General features: G+C 38.9%; 1 protein-coding gene across 2 annotated transcripts in view; it reads left to right on the top strand.

Moving 5' to 3' along the window:
- The window catches only part of LOC148364523 (sorting nexin-6), a 22,913-nt gene extending 13,943 nt beyond the window's left edge, over nucleotides 1-8,970 (top strand). Inside the window, exons 8-16 of one of the 2 annotated variants that reach the window (XM_088338663.1) lie at nucleotides 24-98; nucleotides 192-222; nucleotides 2,284-2,371; nucleotides 2,483-2,522; nucleotides 2,597-2,683; nucleotides 2,741-2,830; nucleotides 4,942-5,007; nucleotides 5,083-5,222; nucleotides 6,719-8,970. In XM_088338663.1, the coding sequence (XP_088194789.1) occupies nucleotides 24-98; nucleotides 192-222; nucleotides 2,284-2,371; nucleotides 2,483-2,522; nucleotides 2,597-2,683; nucleotides 2,741-2,830; nucleotides 4,942-5,007; nucleotides 5,083-5,217 (612 nt within the window). In that variant the 3' untranslated portion in view covers nucleotides 5,218-5,222; nucleotides 6,719-8,970. Of the gene's footprint in view, nucleotides 1-23; nucleotides 99-191; nucleotides 223-2,283; nucleotides 2,372-2,482; nucleotides 2,523-2,596; nucleotides 2,684-2,740; nucleotides 2,831-4,941; nucleotides 5,008-5,082; nucleotides 5,522-6,718 lie in introns of those variants that run through there. The other variant, XM_088338662.1, reaches the window with a different exon arrangement.
- The last annotated feature ends 8,757 nt before the right edge of the window (nucleotides 8,971-17,727 follow it).

Raw genomic sequence — 17,727 nt, forward strand, 5'->3', positions numbered from 1 at the left:
TTCAACCTGTTTGGCATTTGCAGGATGTTGACGAGTTTTTTCAAACTAAAAGGGACGCCAATTTGACTTTAACCAACAGTACCAAAAACGCAACAGATGTGAGTCACACTCCTGGCCTGGTGGCGCTACACAACTGAACTCACGCTCACTTAATGCAGTTCTCAAAATGTGTCTATTTTGTTTTGCTTCAGAGATTCCTGGATGTGGTGCTAAGTGAGCAAAGTAAGATCACAACACACGTTTACGAATTGAATCTGGATTATATTTTGGGGGGGGTCTGTATTTGACCCTAAATTGGTCATTCTGCTTCAAGCGTGATAGCCCAAATTTTGAACAAAATTATTTTGGTGTATGTATGTAAATACTGTATATAAATACATATAATTACCCATATTGACCACAATTATAATCATATCTACACAAAGCTTGCTAGGTACTGCTTGTAACAGTGAGAATCATATTGAATCAATGAATAACCATTGGTGCTACATTGAAGTTTAGATGTAACAACACACATTTTCTTATTTTGTTTCATTATATAGTGTTTTACATCATAAAATATTGATTTTTTTAAAAAATTTTCTTTTTTTAGAAAGCCATCTATGTGCCTGCCATGGACTTGTTTTATGCTAAATCTCTCTCTTCCTATTTCATTAACATAGAATATATCACTTAATGCCATTTTTCACCTCAGCATGTTTTAACAGTCTGGGTTACATTTCAGTTCCGTAGTAATTTGTTTTACCTGCTTTTTCTTTGATTTCACACAATAAAACCATCTAAAAGCCCCAAATTGGACAAAGTATGACTTAGCCATTAATTTCAAATATACAACTGTATTTGATATTAATTTAAAGCAGGCATGTTAAACTCATTTGGTAAGGGGGCTGGATCCAGACTTTATGTTCTTAGTCGGTAAAAACCGAAATGCCAAAAATTGAGCTTTGTTTTTCAGTACATGCGTTATCATTAAACTTGTATTTGTAGCCTCCCCAGCAAGTTACAATCACAGATAGAAAGGGATCTTTTCTAAGCACAACACATTTATTTACAAGCAATGGAAAACAATATTTTCACATTTGGCATTGAATGTGTTAACGAATTGTTTATTTTAACAGTTGACTAAATGCAGCTTTATATCTGAACCAACTCACCACACTTAACAAAGTGAGAGATATGAAGAAAAATATGCTTGCCTCACTGTCCTTTGAAAAAACAATACAAAATAAGAGTTTTAGCAGTGAACTGAAGCTGAGAAAATCCGGCACAATATAATGGTTAACATGAAACCAGATAAATCGTATTTTTAATTATCTCTGCAAACAAATGTCAGGCCATCATGCTTTTTCTGCCGCTCTCACATTGCACTCCTGCAGTCTAATTGCTGCCACTGGCCCTTAAAATTTGGCATCTCTTTGCCTTTACAAGTGCATCAATATCAGGTGTCAAATCCTGAGGAGCAGCACATTTAACAGTGTCATTCAAGTGTATTTTTGTTATCCTCATGTGCTGCTTCTTTTTATTATTGTTTATCAACTGTTTGCAAAGAAAAGTAGTCCTAAACATGGATAGAACCATTTCTGGAAGTCAGTTCTTTTACACCTTTAGTACTCTCTAGCATTGAGAAATAAACTGTTTGTAATTATGGCAGCGCAGTGGTTAGTGCGTGCGTGTGACAGTTCTTGGGTTCAAATCCAGCTACCAGCCTTCCAGTGCGGAGTTTGCATGTTCTCTCCGCGCTTGCGTGGATTTCCTCCGGGCACTCTGGTTTCCTCCCACATCCATGTCAGGTTAATTGGTCGGTACAAATTGTCCCTAGGTGTGAATGAGCGAGTGAGTTGTCTGTCCCTGTGTGCTCTGGGACTTGATGGCAACCAGTTCAGGGTGTCCCCTGCCCACTGCCCGAAGATAGCTGGGATGGGCTCCAGCACCCCCGCGACCCTACTGAGGATAAGTGGTGCAGACACTGGTTGGATGTTTGTAATTTAAAAAAAAATATTTATTAACTTTTGATAAAAATGAGGTAAAGACTTGCTTCTTTTTTTGACATACTCAGAATTTTACGGCGAGTCGGATAATATCTTCCCAGATGCGGCCGGTGGGACGTATGTTTGCCATGCCTGATTTACAGTGTTTTATTTTGAGTTAAATCATTTTGGTGAAATAAAGTTTGGTGCTGCAATTTTTCAATTTCTTTTAACAGACGACACACAAGAAAACAGTTTTGTAATGAATCTTAACAGTACTTTTCATGCTTCAAAACCTCCAATGTATTTTGCACAGAAATAGCCGTGGCCTTTGGGCACTTTGCAGCTACTCTTCATCTGTGTGTGGAATCAGGTGACGATCCCGACAAAGTAGCTTTTTCCAAGTAAGACCGCACCGATTCCCACATTGTCACAAGAAAGCAAAGAGACATTTGCAAGCAAACAGTTGATAAAAAGATATGTGCCACTACTTCTGCCCTTTTTTATCCATACAGGATTTGTGTAAAATTATCAGACATCTTCGAGACGATGAAGGTAAATGTCCTCTTTTTCTGGTAGCAAAAATGATTACATTGAATGAACAAGGTTTTTTTTTCTTTTACATGTAGAAAAGTATGACAAATATGGCCGGGAATGATGTAAGCACCCTCGGGCTTGGTCTTGATCTGGAGTCACGCTATCAGGAAGCAGAAAAAGTATGTCACATTCTACCTTGGGTTGTACAAAGAGTTGAATTCACATGCCGTTTTCAGGAGATGCTTTTCAGAAGAACTTGTAAACTGGTGGAATTGGAAAATGCCACAAAGAATGCAGACAAAGCCAAACCTGTCAAGAAGGCCGCTGTGAGTAACGATAGCAATGTTTGGCCAGGAGGTGTCAGTAGAGTTGCTCTTGCAGAAGAAAAGAACGCATTATAAGTTATTGAATATTAAAGGTGGGGTGAGTCGTTTGAGGTGCCTTAAAAAGTTGAAAGTTAAATATTTTCTCTATTGAGTATGTGTTAATAATGCCAAACAGAGTTAAAAGAAGCCTTATGCTTTATTTTTCATCTCGACTATCTTTTTTTACTTTTAGCGCGGCTGTTCAGGGCAGAACAAGTAAGTTTGGAGGAATAGTTGATAAGGGGGGTGCTTGAGAGTGACGTCATGCTTGTCTCAGCAGTTTTTTTTGTTTTGTTTCTATTTGTTTGTGTAGCACGAAAATGGTGAATGTGATAAAAGGCTTTCTTCATGTAGAGTCCAAATGTCAACCCCAAACAAATGCACACATTTGCATGCGCATCATGAATGAGCATACAGAGGCTGTAACGATGACACAAGCCGGGAGATGGCGGCAGCGAGTTAAAGTTTCAAATTCCACACATTTAACTTTTTAAGCTTCTCATTTTGATAACAGGGAAAAAATGACATTGGGGTTGAGGGGGACTAAATCTGTATACCATTCTGAATTAAACATATTTACATTGCCTTCTAAGATGTTACAGATGTGAAATGTAACAGGAAATTCAATCTTCAAATTAGCTTAAAGGGACACTGTGTATTTTTAGCCCATTGTAGTATTAAAAAAACTGTTTTGAGTTAATAAGCAAAAATACATGAAATAGTATAAAAACATGCATTAAAAAATTGTAGGACGAAAGGTTATCATCTATGTTACGTAACATGAGCCACACGCAAAGGGAGCCGACTTAATTGTCCACCATTTTGCTCCTACAGGTACCCAAAAACTAAAAAAATGAGAAATAAAATTTTGATAACTTCTGTGTTGTTTGTACACTTGCATTTACTGTTTAGATCTCATTTTCAGTTGCACTACACCATACAGTGACGTCTAGTAGTCAAATAATACACACTGTTGCTTTAAACTGATGATTTAATTTGTGCATTATTAGTTTCACGATGAGGCACATGAGTGGTACTACTTACAAAAAAATATGTTGAAATCTCACCATCTAGTGAGCAAATATGAAAACTATTTGATGCCACTTTACAAAGATTTTCCACAAAAAAAAATCTACGAAAATAAGGGGATTAAGGAAATATAAATTTGTTGCTGTAAATATACAAATTTGCCAAAATTTAATTGCCTAATTGATACCCATCAACCCCGAGTTACTAAAATTTGCAAAACTCAAGGTAAGAAACCTCATCTAACTGACAACACCGCATTGTAAGAAAGTGTGGAAAATAACGGTCTAACCTTTAAATAAACTAGGGAAAATTATATCTTCAAGGGGCTTCTACATCGAAAGTCCACAGAGGTGTGCTAAATACTAACGAAACCAAAGTGACACGATGAACTTAGCAAAGACTGATGTTCTTTCCTTTTTCTTTTCTCAAGAAAAATATTCAAATCAACTACGAGATGAAGAACTACTGTGCACAATAAAAGGGTTTCAGTGGAGTATCTGAAACATACCATGATAGTTGCGTCATGATTTCCACAAGACTAAATACTTCAACTGACAATGCGTGTGTCTATAGGAACAGCAGTGACATCATCAAGTTGTCTCATAAAGGCACAGCATGTTTAACAGCTGGGAAATCTGCACAGTAGGCAAAAACATGGAATGATAAATAAAAATCGTATTAATTCCTGAATATAGTCCCATTGAAATATTTTAGTAAACATCTTTGTTATACGCTTTTGATCATTTCAAATTGTTTATGCCGTATACCAGTTTTTGCTCAGGAATCTTTTTTAAGTCTTTTTTTGGTCGTTGTTAGACTGATCTCGCTTTGCCCATTTTGTCTCTAATATGGTTCATCTTGATCACCAATAGTGGACGACAATGTCATCAGAGATTGCTTATATTGTTGCGGTATGCTACATAGTCTGTCTTGCTGTGAGCAAATAGTTCACTTAATAAAGGGAAATGCAATCATTAATAAAGGGGAGCAATTGGCTGAGGTGGAGAGACATGCTAATTACAATTTGATCTTCATGATCACAGCTAGAGGCGGTGAAGAAAGCGGCAGAGACAGAGTTCAATAACATCTCCGACGTGGCCAAAAAAGAGGTGAGTCACCTCAATTTGATCCAATATATAAATGGAAAGGATTTCGAGTTTTCAGAGTGGCGTATCGTGTTTCAGATTGAGCACTTTGAGAGCGCTCGAGTGCAAATGTTGCAGCAAGCTCTCGTCAACTGGTGTGAAAAGCAACTCCATACTGCCCGGGAAATCGCTGACCACTACGACCAGCATTTGAAGGCCTTCAGGGGCATGTGACCCCAGTATGTTTTCATTTCGTAACATTGCATTGAAGATCATGAATTGTATTCAAAGCTTATTATTGATCAGCCGTTCATTTTCTGCTTTATTTTCTTGTTTTGTGTTATGATGCCAACAAATTAAGTGTAAAATGGAACTCTTTCATTTTTTTTTGAAAGATCAGCTAGGCGGAGTGGTGGTCCATTTGTGTGGGCGAGTTAAATCGAGATAAACGGATCCTTTCTTGAGACAAGTGGGCAGGGATGTAGCCGTGCTTATTTGACGGTTAGGCTGCAGATAAAAGATTAATGTCTCTCTTACAGTCCAGAGTGTTTTTTCTCTCCTGCTTTGCACACCTAGTAGATGAATGATGTTTGCAGTCCTGACAGAATGAATCAGAGTGGTTCTGCTTGGGGAATGACACGGTGAAAGAAAGGTAGCATTGCAAAAGTACGGGTTGATTTGTTATAAATCATCTTTACAAGTACAAGTATATGTTCCGCTTGCAGTTTTGCTCATAATATTGTTCTTATACTGTATATATACATAATGTATTTTTCGCACTATACAGTAAGGCTCCCGGATTACAAGGCACACCCCCAAAAATAGACTTGTGTGATGTTTATTTATTTCACGCATATACATATATATATATATATATATATATATATATATATATCCATCCATCCATCCATTATCTGCACCGCTTATCCTCAGTAGGGTCTCGGGGGTGCAGCAGTGCATCTCAGCTATCTTCAGGCAGTGGGCAGGGGACACCCTAAACTGGTTGCCAGCCAGTCGCAGGGCACACAGAGACAGACAATTTGCTCGCTCATTCACACCTAGGGACAATTTGGACCGGCCAATTAACCTGACATGCATGTTTTTGGAATGTGGGAGGAAACCGCAGTGCCCGGAGAAAACCCACGCAAGCACGGGGAGAACATGCAAACTCTACACAGAAGGTTCGGTCTCATGACCTCAGAACTGTGCCGCACTAGCGCTAACCGCTGTTCCGCCGTGCTGCCGGATCTTGTATATAAGGAAATCAAATTGATGAGAAAAATCGCCAACGCTTGTGAGCCAAATATTCAGAAAAAGTTTGAAGGCTACTTGGGGGTTCTCTGGGGTCTACCTGGTGCTCACGAGCACCACGTTGGTGACCCCTGGTATATTACATGTCCTGCAACTTGCATCATTTATCAGACGTGACAGCATTTCGAGATGATGCAATGGAGGAATATACCCAGCAGTGCTAAATATGCTCCTAAATGTCCTATTGTGAACAATTGCGTTCATCCTCACGTTGAAAAATGTTTAAAACTGGGTTTTTAAAAGTTGGAGTAAATTAGTCCATAACTTGATAACAGGTGCTCTTGCTTAATTGAAATCTCACTTTGCCATGCAACAGTTGGGAAATGTGCATGTGTAATTCAAGTATAATACGAATGTTTATAAAAGGAATTAAACTATTAAATAGGAATGGAGTGATTCACTTACAAGGATATCGTCCTGACAGGCAGATCTTCTGGCAGTGCTCCCACATTAATGCAGTCCACCGAATCCCCTTCGCAGGTACAGTTCTGGGCACATTTCAACTCGGAAGTCGACCCATGTCCGATAAAAAGTTCGAGTGAAAAATATAAATAAAAAACAAAAAGTGAAGTATATCCAAAACGTCCCGGCGACGCCGCCATTTTGTATCCAGTTTTTTTTAAAACGCCGCTGCGGAGTTCTCCCTTCCAAAAGTGGAATAGCAATGCAGCACAGCGAATGTTAGACACACTTTAAAGCATAATAAACTCGCTCATTCACACCTAGGGACAATTCGGCCAATGAACCTGATGCATGTTTTTTTAGAATGTGGAAGGAAAACCAGAGTGCCCGGAGGAAACCCACGCAGGCACAGAACATGCAAACTCCACACGGGAGGCTGCGGTAGCGGGACTTGAACCCAGTACTTCTGCAACGCGGGGCTGTGTGCTTTTCCCTTGTCTTGGAGGTGCCAGAATTGGGGTGGGCTTAAATTCTCACATAGAGCCACGGGCAAGGTGGCATAGGGCTACTGCCATCATCCAGTGAAATGGCGATTTTTTTTTCTTTTTTTTTTTCTTTTCTTTTTTTGGACTAATTTATTTTTTAGTGTGGTCAACATTACTGGCTGGTCACATATTCGTGTTATGACAGGGACCGTGGGCTAGTAAAAATTTGATCATGGGCCGTAACTGGCCCTCGGGGCGGATTTTGGACACGTCTGACAAAAAGGGAGCTAGCAGAATTGTCCCCCATCAAATACCAAAAAAACCTCGTGAAAGGGTGGCCCCAAAAAATTATGAGGTCAAAAAGGACCGTGTAAGGACTCTCTGTAATTTGTATTCTTCCTTGTGCGTTGTAGCACTCGTTTTTGGTTGCACTGTACAATACAGGGATATCTAGTGGTCAAATATTACACAGCGTCCCAAACAAAAAAAACATAAGCTATCAGATCAATGTGCATTTTTTTAAATCCGCAATGATGTTTAAGAGGGACCATATCTTATTTTATTGAGATATAGTGTGTTTTGTTACCCATGATTATAAACTCTAAAAAAGATAGTTATAAAGTGAAGGAAAATGGGGAAGTAGTGCTGTCTTCACCGGTCGCACCGTGTTACTTGTCGAAGTGTCCTTGGGTAAGACACTGAACCCCTAATGCCCCCAATAAGCAGGTTGTTAGCGCCTTACATGGCTGCACGGCCGCTATTGGGATATGTGAAGCACACTGTAAAGCGCTTTGGGAAGTCTTGACTTGAAAAGCGCTATATAAATGCAGATCATTTCATTTCATTTTACAAAAATTAACCATGTGTTGTATAGCAGTAAACACATTTTCCACACATAAATTCAAACAATATTACACTCCAGTATTATCAGTGGTCAATCAACCCCTTGAATTATTTAACAAAATGTTCAAAATTGGAATGTCATCCGCAGTTTTACAAGCATTAATTAATTCGGATCCCTGATACATGATCAGCAAGTTTTCTAAGATGGTAAGCTAGAATACTTCCCTCCTGCGCCACCAGCTCTTCCGCAAGTGAGTCCTATGACAACGTGCCTTGCAACAGCTGTAAAATATACATACACCATTTTAAATCTGCAATTAATCAAGCTGATTTTTTTTTTTGCACTATATTCTATAGCTACGACCTATATTTTCATGTTGACAATGTCATCCTGGAAGGGGGATGACCTCATGTGCGGTCCCTTCTCAAAGTTTCTTCATCATCCTCATGCTGAGGTTTTTGAGTTTTTCCTTGCCCTCATGTAGGTTTTAGATCAGGGGATGGTGTAATAATAGTCTGTAGTTTGCAATAGTCTGTGGTCTGAGCAGCCCTTTGAGACTCTTTGTGATCAAGAGCTATACAAATAAATATGACTTGACAACAACGCTTGAGTTGAGGCGCTCCAACTTTGCTCTTGTAATCAGAATAAAAAAGGCCATATATACAGTTATTTGTTTGTAGGGATGCATCACAAAGTGCCCTTTTAAATTTCAAAAGTCATCATTAAAAATAAAGAAGTGATTAAAAACCATTTGGTAATGAATAACTTGCATCGTCCGGGGAACTGTAGTATTCCAGCAAGTCCGCCCTATGGGCGATGACACAATAAAGGGCACAACCCTTCCACTCAGCAAACTATTATTCTTTTATTGCTTTGTTTCATGTGGAAGGATCAACAACTTCACTCTTTATTGGTCAATAAACAACAATTTCCCCCTGAAGGTTTGTCCTTTTATATCCATTAGGTTGAGTTTAGTAATAAAGCTTTTTTAATGATTTTTACAGGCCTCTCACCCCCATTTTGACTGACACTGTAGTTTTTCTAAAATACCTGGTTAATGGTTTATTATAGTAAATTTAATTCTAAAAGTTAATTATTTATATTCAGATTTATATTTAATACTCTAATAGTTAATTTTGGGTAGTTTGATAAATCTCCCCAAATTCACTCAGACAGATTTTCCCATCATTTCAGTTTCCCTGCCTATACTCAAAACATGTTATAAAATGCTAAAATACAAGTAATTTGCCCATTTTAAACTACAATTTAATTTAAAAAATGTTTAAAAAAAAAAAAAAAAAAATTTAAAAGCCCACTTAAAATAAACAACATGCCGAAACGAAAAAATAAATAAAAACATGAAATGAGCAAGATATCCAAGAGCGTTTTTTTAATACAATTGCATCTAGTGGTCGAATAACACACACCTTGAAATAATATTTTCGACCATGATAATAAGAAAATAAGTAAATAAACAAAATCCTATAATATGTGATAAAAGAGAAAAAAAACTAAATATTTTTAAACGTCAGTAAAATAATATTGTTAACTTGAAAATAAAATAAGTAACATTTTCAGACAATGGAGTAAGATTTCTTTTCCACGGAAAAAGGAATTAAAATGAGTTATAAAATTAAGAAAAATATAATTTTATATCAAGAAAAAAAATCTAAAATAAATGGCATTTTGTGACAATGGAATAAGAGGATCATATTTTTGCTATGACAGTATATTTTTGTTGGGAAATCCAGTAAACATATAATTAAAAAAAATTTAATGAGCAAAATTTTGTGACAATTGGGTCAATTGATTATTTTTTTTCTAATGAGAGAATAATTTAGCCATAAATTGAAGTAAAAATACTCGATCATTACAAAAATGGGACATTTTCGCCAACTCAGAATCTGATTGGCTGAACCAACAGCCAGAGGTAGGATCTGGCCTAAAAAAATCCAGCCCTACGGGTAATAAGGCCCAGCCTAAACCCGACAAATTCACTTGATTTGAAAACCCCTCGAATTTGCATATTTTATTCGTGAGGACGAAGGAGGAAAAAAGTGTGACTTTGGCTGCCGAGTAGACACGCCGGGCTTCCTGGCACTGTTCGACAGAGTAAAGGAACCACAGAACACATCTAAACACAGCCACAGGGTAATGTTACGACTTCGTGTCGTCACGGCCGTAAAGTGCGCATTGCAGACAATGCTAATCCGTAGCCTGTGCAGTAAGGGCCAACGCATCTTTTGAAGCCTTGGACCCGCCAGGAAATCTGAGGACTGTATTGCATATCTCTCGAAACACTTCAAGCACTCCACGGAGCGTCATGGAGAGGCAATGAATGGGTCCACCATTATGTCGCTGTTCTCGGGGCTTAGCCACCCTTTGCAGCTTTGGTTATTCGGAGAACGAGATGATTACAGACCAGGTAGCTGAGCACACGTACTTTTATCGCCGGACGACACATCACTGATTAAAAAAAAAAAACGCAACAGAGAAGCCCGGCCCAGCTTGAGCTTGCGTTAATGATTGACATTTGAGCCCTGACGCAACTTTAGGGTCGGGTTCGGGTTCAGGCCGGAGATCTAACCTCTACTCAGGGCCCTTTGAGTAGATTTCTGACGCTGGCAATAAGTAATGTCTTAAATGTGTTTGGTAAACTGCTTAAATATATAATCACACATCTGGTAGCGGGCAGCACGGCGGGGCAGTGGTTAGCGCTTGTGCGGCACAGTTATGTCATGGGAACCTGTCGTGGGTTCAAATCCAGCTCCAGACTTCCTGTGCAGAGTTTGTATGTTCTCCCTGTGCTTGCGTGGGTTTCCTCTGGGCACTCCGGTTTCCTCCCACATTCCAAAAAACCTTGCATTTCAGGTGAATTGGCCGGTCCGAATTGTCCCTAGGTGTGAATGAGCGAATGAGTTGTCTGTCCCTGTGTGCCCTGCGATTGGCTGGCAACCAGTTCAGGGTGTCCCCTGCCCACTGCCCGGAGATGGCTGGGATGGGCTCCAGTCCCCCTGCGACCCTGATGAGGATAAGCGGTACGGCTAATGAGATGAGATGAGACATCTGGTAGCAGTCCAACAAGGGGAAAAGCATAGAAAGGAAGCTGTCAGACAATTAGAAATTATTTAGTCAGTATTCAATGAAGGCTAAAGATATTGTGGTGTTTTTTTCCGAGACCATCCCAGGTATCCGTACTTTGAAAAGTATAGCTGGAGAGAAGCATTGCAGTTGCAGTTTATTGCAATGTTTCAAAATAAGTACTCAGGACCAGTCGATGGGAAGTGCCTTCCCAAGTTTGTTAACCAAAGTTTAAAAAAGAAAAGGGTGTGGATCTGAAAAATGGAACATGAAACTGCACAGGCAATGAAAGGAAGTCACATCTTATTCAAGAGCCCTTTGTTAAAATGGTTGCAGCTACAATTTGAAGATGACTCATTGGAAGACCATTTTTGGGAAAGTACTGATATGAAAGGATACATCAAGTAAATACTTCAATCAAATACATGGATGAAAATAAGTGCATTTATATTGACTAAATGAGTAATGTTATTATTGAAGTTATGTTGTGTTGATTAACTAATAAACATAATATAGCTGTCAAACTAATGTTATGGTGACAACATACTCAGTGATCTATTTTAATAATGGACAAAATATACATGTTAGTGCATTAAACGTTGGGTCAGGATTCCGTTTTGCAATGTCAGAAAATGATCAAAGAATGTCAAAACGCCATTTGAATACTGTGTTTTTAGTTCAATTACATTGCTTTTATTATCTGGCAGAAACTAAGTGAGAATGGGTTGGTTATCCTGAATGTGTACATCAAAGGTCGCCTTGACAACTCTCCCTTAAGGGGCCGGCCAGACCGGAGCCGGGACCCAGGGCTCCTCACACCTCGCAATTCAGTTGGAAAAAGCCAGCGACCTAACAAGAAGCAAAAATAAGAGTTCTCTAGAGCCAGCTTAAGAAGCAGCATAGGGGAAAATCTTGGTCTGCACGCAACCAAAAGGGTTCTGACTCAGTCCCAGCTTGACAAGCAACCAGAGAACCTCGGTGGCCAGCGCCCAAGCCTGATCGAGACAGTGACCTTAAAGAAGCCTCCAGCCACCCACAGTCAACGGGGGCTTCAAAACACATCATTCCATGGTCCTCGTCCGGACCGCGTCACAAGCCTTAGGGTCCCTCACCGCTCGACCGCCGAGGACAATTAGACCGGGCCTTCACTTTCATCCAACCATAACCACAGTCTATCTCAAGTTACTAGACATTGGCATTACTGTGACGTTCAGGGGTAATTCTATCAAGTTACAATAACATAAGAATTAAGCCATGATTGTTTTCTGTCTTTGGTGCCAGTTAAGATTCAAACGTCGATCTTTCTTTGTTTTATTTTCTTCATCTTGATTTGTTTTGTGCTCTGTTCAAGTTTCTCCCATAGATGATTAGTAAAGAAAACTCCATAAATCTGAGAGTGTGTGTGTCTTGATTAAAGTACATTGAACGGTTAAAAGAAAAAAAAAAGATTCTTCATCCGTTTTTCCTGATAGAATGATCTAAAAACATACACGGTGCTCCAAAAAGGGGAGACGAGTTTTGAAAAGAATGAACTCGGCTTTTTTAATTTAACTGGTCTATAAAGTATTGTTTAAAATAATTTGTTTACTACCCAAATTACTCTACGTGATCCAGATTTATTTTCAGGCCTGCAGAGAAGGCTTTGCAGGACCTAATGGCCCACCTCTGGTATGAGTAGGTAATGCAGAGTTGAATACTTGTGTCTATATAATTCTACAGCAACTGTATAGGACAGGCCTAAGCATTCCGGTCGTCAAGGACCACATGTCCTGCCTGATTTTTGAGGTTACGCTGCTCTAATAGAAGTAATTCCAAGCTCCTGGCAGCTTGCTAATGATCTGATAATTTCTATCACCCGAGTAGAGATATCGAAAACCATGCAGAGCATGCGGCCATCGAGGACTGGAGTGCCCAGGTCTGGTCTAGAACACCCCTGTTCATTTTGGGCATAAGCTTAAGTGAATAGTTTGGCTAAAAAGTGAAAATTAATGTTTGGAAGTGGTGATTATAAAAGACAACTGATGTCTTGCAGCCAACATTCAAAGTGTGCGTTTTCTGTTAGCATGTAATTCCCACGACAGCTAATCATTTTGTCCCGCAGGACGAATTTAAACCAGTTGAGAGCAGTGTCAGTGAATCTAAGTCACCTGCTGGGTAATGAAAACGCCTCTTTCAGTCTTGACCTCGAGCAAGGACAAGAAAAAATCCCGACGTCAAAAGCCTTCACTAAGCGCTAGAGAGCTCATTACGGACAAAGACGCGGCAATCGGCCCACCAAGACCCTCTTCGTCAGTGGCGGGCTGACAAAGGCCCGTTTTCTCAAGCTTGGAGCTCCCATGAGCACACATTATTACACTCAGACGGAAACAGATAAAAAGACAAGACTCAAAAGTTAGTATTTCATTGAAGTGAGACGGTTAATGCACAGTAGGATATTTATAATCAGTACCTGCTATGAATATGCGATAGATTTCTGGGTTGCAATTTGCCTAAAATGCACTGATCAAAATTTAACAACAATTACTTTGGTATAAACAATATTCTGAAGTTTACAACAGTCAGCATTTAGTAAAAAGTGTAAAGGCCTTCGCTGTGAATGAATCTAGTACACAATGTTGCACAATGTCGACTATTTTTGCACAAAATGCATATTGCACAAACCCTTACGATACCAACTGTATGTAACATCCTACATGCCATCATTTCTTTGTGTATATATTGTGTAAATTATAACTATAACCTTATCCTCCTTGTTTTATAACCTTATCTTCTCTGTTCCTTATCTTCTTGGTTTCTTTACCTCAATGTAAATGTGTGAAACTGGAGTGTCATGCCCAATTTTGTTGTCACAATATGTTGACCCATTTTGTAACAACGACAATAAAGGTACACTGTATTCTATTCTATATTCTATTCGATTACATCTGCGGCCACAGTGGAGCACTAGTCTCTCACACTGCTCTTGTGTGATTTTGGTCCATTCTTCCTCCAGCCTCCTCCACAGTTCGGTGATTGTAGTGGGTTTCCTAACCATAACTAGGGAATTTACAGAGGTTCTCTATTGGGTTGAGATCAGGACTCTGGGCAGGCCATAACATTAAATCATTTTTTTCAGCCTTAGGGAAATTATTTTCCCATTTTGCTGTGTGACATAGAGCATTGTCCTGCATGAAGACTGCAGGCTGATTGGGCAATGAACGCAAATAAGGAACCATGTGATGTTGAAGAAGGTTAAGACACACATTTGCTTTCACTTGGCCATGTAGGTGAACAAGAGGCCAACTCCTGCTGAAGAAAACATGCCCCACACCATAACTCTTCCTCCTTTACCTTTCACTTACTTTTTTTTCTTGACACACTTTGGGTTTAGCGTTTCTCCAATGTGTCGCTGAACATAATGCTTCCCAACAGACCCATATGAATAATTCCTCAGTGATGTGAACTCTGGACCAGTTCTTCTCTGTCAACACAACATGCTCCTGAACAAAGATAAATCTAGCTTTTTGACTTTTTTTGCTTAGGAGAGGTTTGGTCTCTGCAGTAATGCCCTTAAGTCCAAATACTCTTAAACAGCGAGACATATACTTACCATCTTCAGCACTTGACTGGTGAGAAATTCCAGCTAAGGTGTGGACACGATTTCCAAATGACAACCTCCGCAGTGACCTGTCCTCTCTTGCATTTGTTTTCTGTGAATGACCAGCCTTCTTGGGCGACTTGAATGAGTTTGTAGTTTGGTAAAGATTCAATATTTATGAAATCACAGATTTGGAACAACCAACTTGTCTTGCTATGACAGAATGACATCCATTTTGTTTTCATCTGGACTACCTGCTGCTGGATGTTTTCAGTCACTTTAGAACAGCCCGCCTTCTTGCAAGGTCAGTGAAAAATAGGGGTTAACAGGTAATCAAAGAAATTAGCACCATGTGCTCGATTAGCACCATTTAGTGGAAAGCACCAAAACATGTTTTCTAGTTTTGATCAGTTCATTTTTGGCAATATTCCTGTATATTTGTTGAAATGTATTTTCCATTTAGTGGAAAACTTGTCCCAGTAGCATGCTATAAACACAAGAAAATGTCTTCAAACTGTTGAGCAGTGAAGATGGGATTATTTCAAAATTATTTAACTTTTTATAGGTTTTTCTCTAATTTTGATCTCCAGTGTGTTTGCTGTTGAATTGTGTAAATATGTTTGCCATTTTTAACCTGACAGTCTTTTATCTTGTTTTCTCTTTAAAGTCTTTATTATGTGTTTACCCTGGAGTTCCATGTCTAATCTCATTGCAATAATAATAATAATAATAATTAAATATATAATTTGCGTGGTGGTTTTTTATTTGTTACAGGTAAAAGCAACTACCCCATTAAAGGGGTTATATTGCCTGTTTTAAGTATTACTGTATATATTTCATTGTATTTGTAATTTATTATGCTGGTAAAATGAGAAAATGTCCTTTAAATTATAAAATCAATCTGATATGTCAGGTTTTTGTTTCAATAAAATCAGAAGAAGAATACTGTCAGAATCACTATTTGCCATAAAAGATAGCTTTGATTTTATATTTTACTATATGTTACTTATTTTTCTGGTAAAATGATACAAAACAATTTAAAGTAGTAGACTCTGACCATTTTAGTTGTTATTTTTTTACAGTATTATATTTTTAATGTGTTTTTAAATAGATTTTAGTTGCTCCTCCTGTATTCAGTCTTGGGACTAATGTGCTACATAAGAACTACCTTTCTCAGTAACAAGTACTGTAACACTTTATTGATAACATTTTGAAACTCTACTGTCGCTACTATTTAGTACGTTACTACGTTACTCTGCTACTTTTCAAACGCAGATCACTATTTGCATTATCCTCTGATAGTTAAGTACTTTTGCTTCACTTACATTGTCACATGCATTCCTTAACCCGGTGGAGACAAGTCCTGAAGGGTGTGTATATTTACCTACAAAATACAACTGAATACAATTATGGTGGCCCCGTCAGTACAAGGCACACTGCATTTCTCATTATGAAGATGTTCTCCCTACGGTGTATACTAGAAATAGCCAAATTTACAACTGTGAAATAAAATATGAAAATCAGTAAGTCAGCTTTTTGCACTTATTTGGTTGTGTTCCATCCATAGTGAATGGTAGGCAGTGCAATCAAACAAACTAATGGGAAATCAACGGGGCAAACATGAGCATAGAATTTCATTAAAAGTGTGCCAATTTTTGGCCATTAGATTTGAACAATTATTTTTGCAATGAATTATGCCTGGAGAAAAAATAAACATTTTAGACGGTACCCAGAACTAGAGGAGATCTTTGATTAGTTTGAAGCACAGAGACAACATGGATATGGAGTGTCTAGGCTAGGTCTGCATTTACGAGCGTTCACGATTCTACAAAATATGAAGGGTTCACTACTTCCATGGGTTAGTGTGCACACTTTCTTTTATTCATTTTATTATGTGGCTGTTTTAAAGCAAAATAAGGGTCTCAGCTTCGATGCCAGTTCATACTAGATAGTTACTTTCAGATTAAGTAGTTTGTGGGGTAACTGAATTACTTTTGAAATTAAGTAACTAGTAACTGATTAGTGTGTTTCAGTAACACGCCCAACACTGCTTATGATAATACGCTGTTTATAACTTCTTCAGTTACAGTTGCTTTTGTCTTTCACGTCTCTGCTACCTGGATACACCCTTTACGGCTCCCGTTCTACCTTCTCAACCCGCTTTCAAATCCTGGAGGTGCTTGGACCCCCCCGGGAGTTTCAAGAACCAATTTCGGCTATGGGATCGCAATATGAAAGTGCCGACCCCACTCCACTCAAACGGCCTTGTTTGAAATCGAGTTAAAAAAAGAAAATAAACCAACAGCTCTTTTCATCTTCTATTCACTTGCATCTGAATTGAAGTACGCGGCTCTGCCGCAGCTGACTTGTGTAAGCCAAGGTTGTCAGCGTCTCATTAAATCTAATCACTGCCACGCGCAGATTATGACTCATTAAAAGTTTTGCAGGATGTGATGAGAACAAGAGAGGGAGGAATGTTATGCGATGCAGTTTCGCTTCCACCTGCGGCTATTGCGCTTTTCATAAGGCAAACAGGCCTCTCTGCAAAACCTGCTAGTAACACTCGGCCAATATTCTTCAATCTGTTTTTCTGCAGCGCTGCAAAGCATTAGACTTGCTAATCCCGTCTATTTGTCACCTCACCAGTGAACGGAGGCCATAAATATTTATACTTTCACACTCGGGCAATGCCTTCTACGTGGAATGATACTACGATACAGCTAATTGGGTTTGCGGGGAATGATGTCAATGACTGGTTGAAACGCCGAGCTGATGACTTCCCCCGCCGTTTTCGACTCCGGGTCGCGTTGAATGAAAGTGAGCACAAAAGACGACTGTGTACCGACTACCCAAACAAAATGTTTCATTTTAATATCAAAGGGAACACTTTTGAAGTAATTGTTGGTCACAAAGTGTGGTACAGCATGAATGAGAGATAATAAACCCAATGCATGTTTTTACCCACAAATACAAATTCAGCCATTACAAAAACAATCAATTATTCATCAATATTTCCATTACAGCTTTGGTCAGAGTAGCAGGAC

The sequence above is a fragment of the Urocampus carinirostris genome, chromosome 6 (genome assembly GCF_059441175.1).
Source record: "Urocampus carinirostris isolate Australia breed hairy pipefish chromosome 6, RoL_Ucar_1.0, whole genome shotgun sequence".
NCBI lineage: Eukaryota > Metazoa > Chordata > Actinopteri > Syngnathiformes > Syngnathidae > Urocampus > Urocampus carinirostris.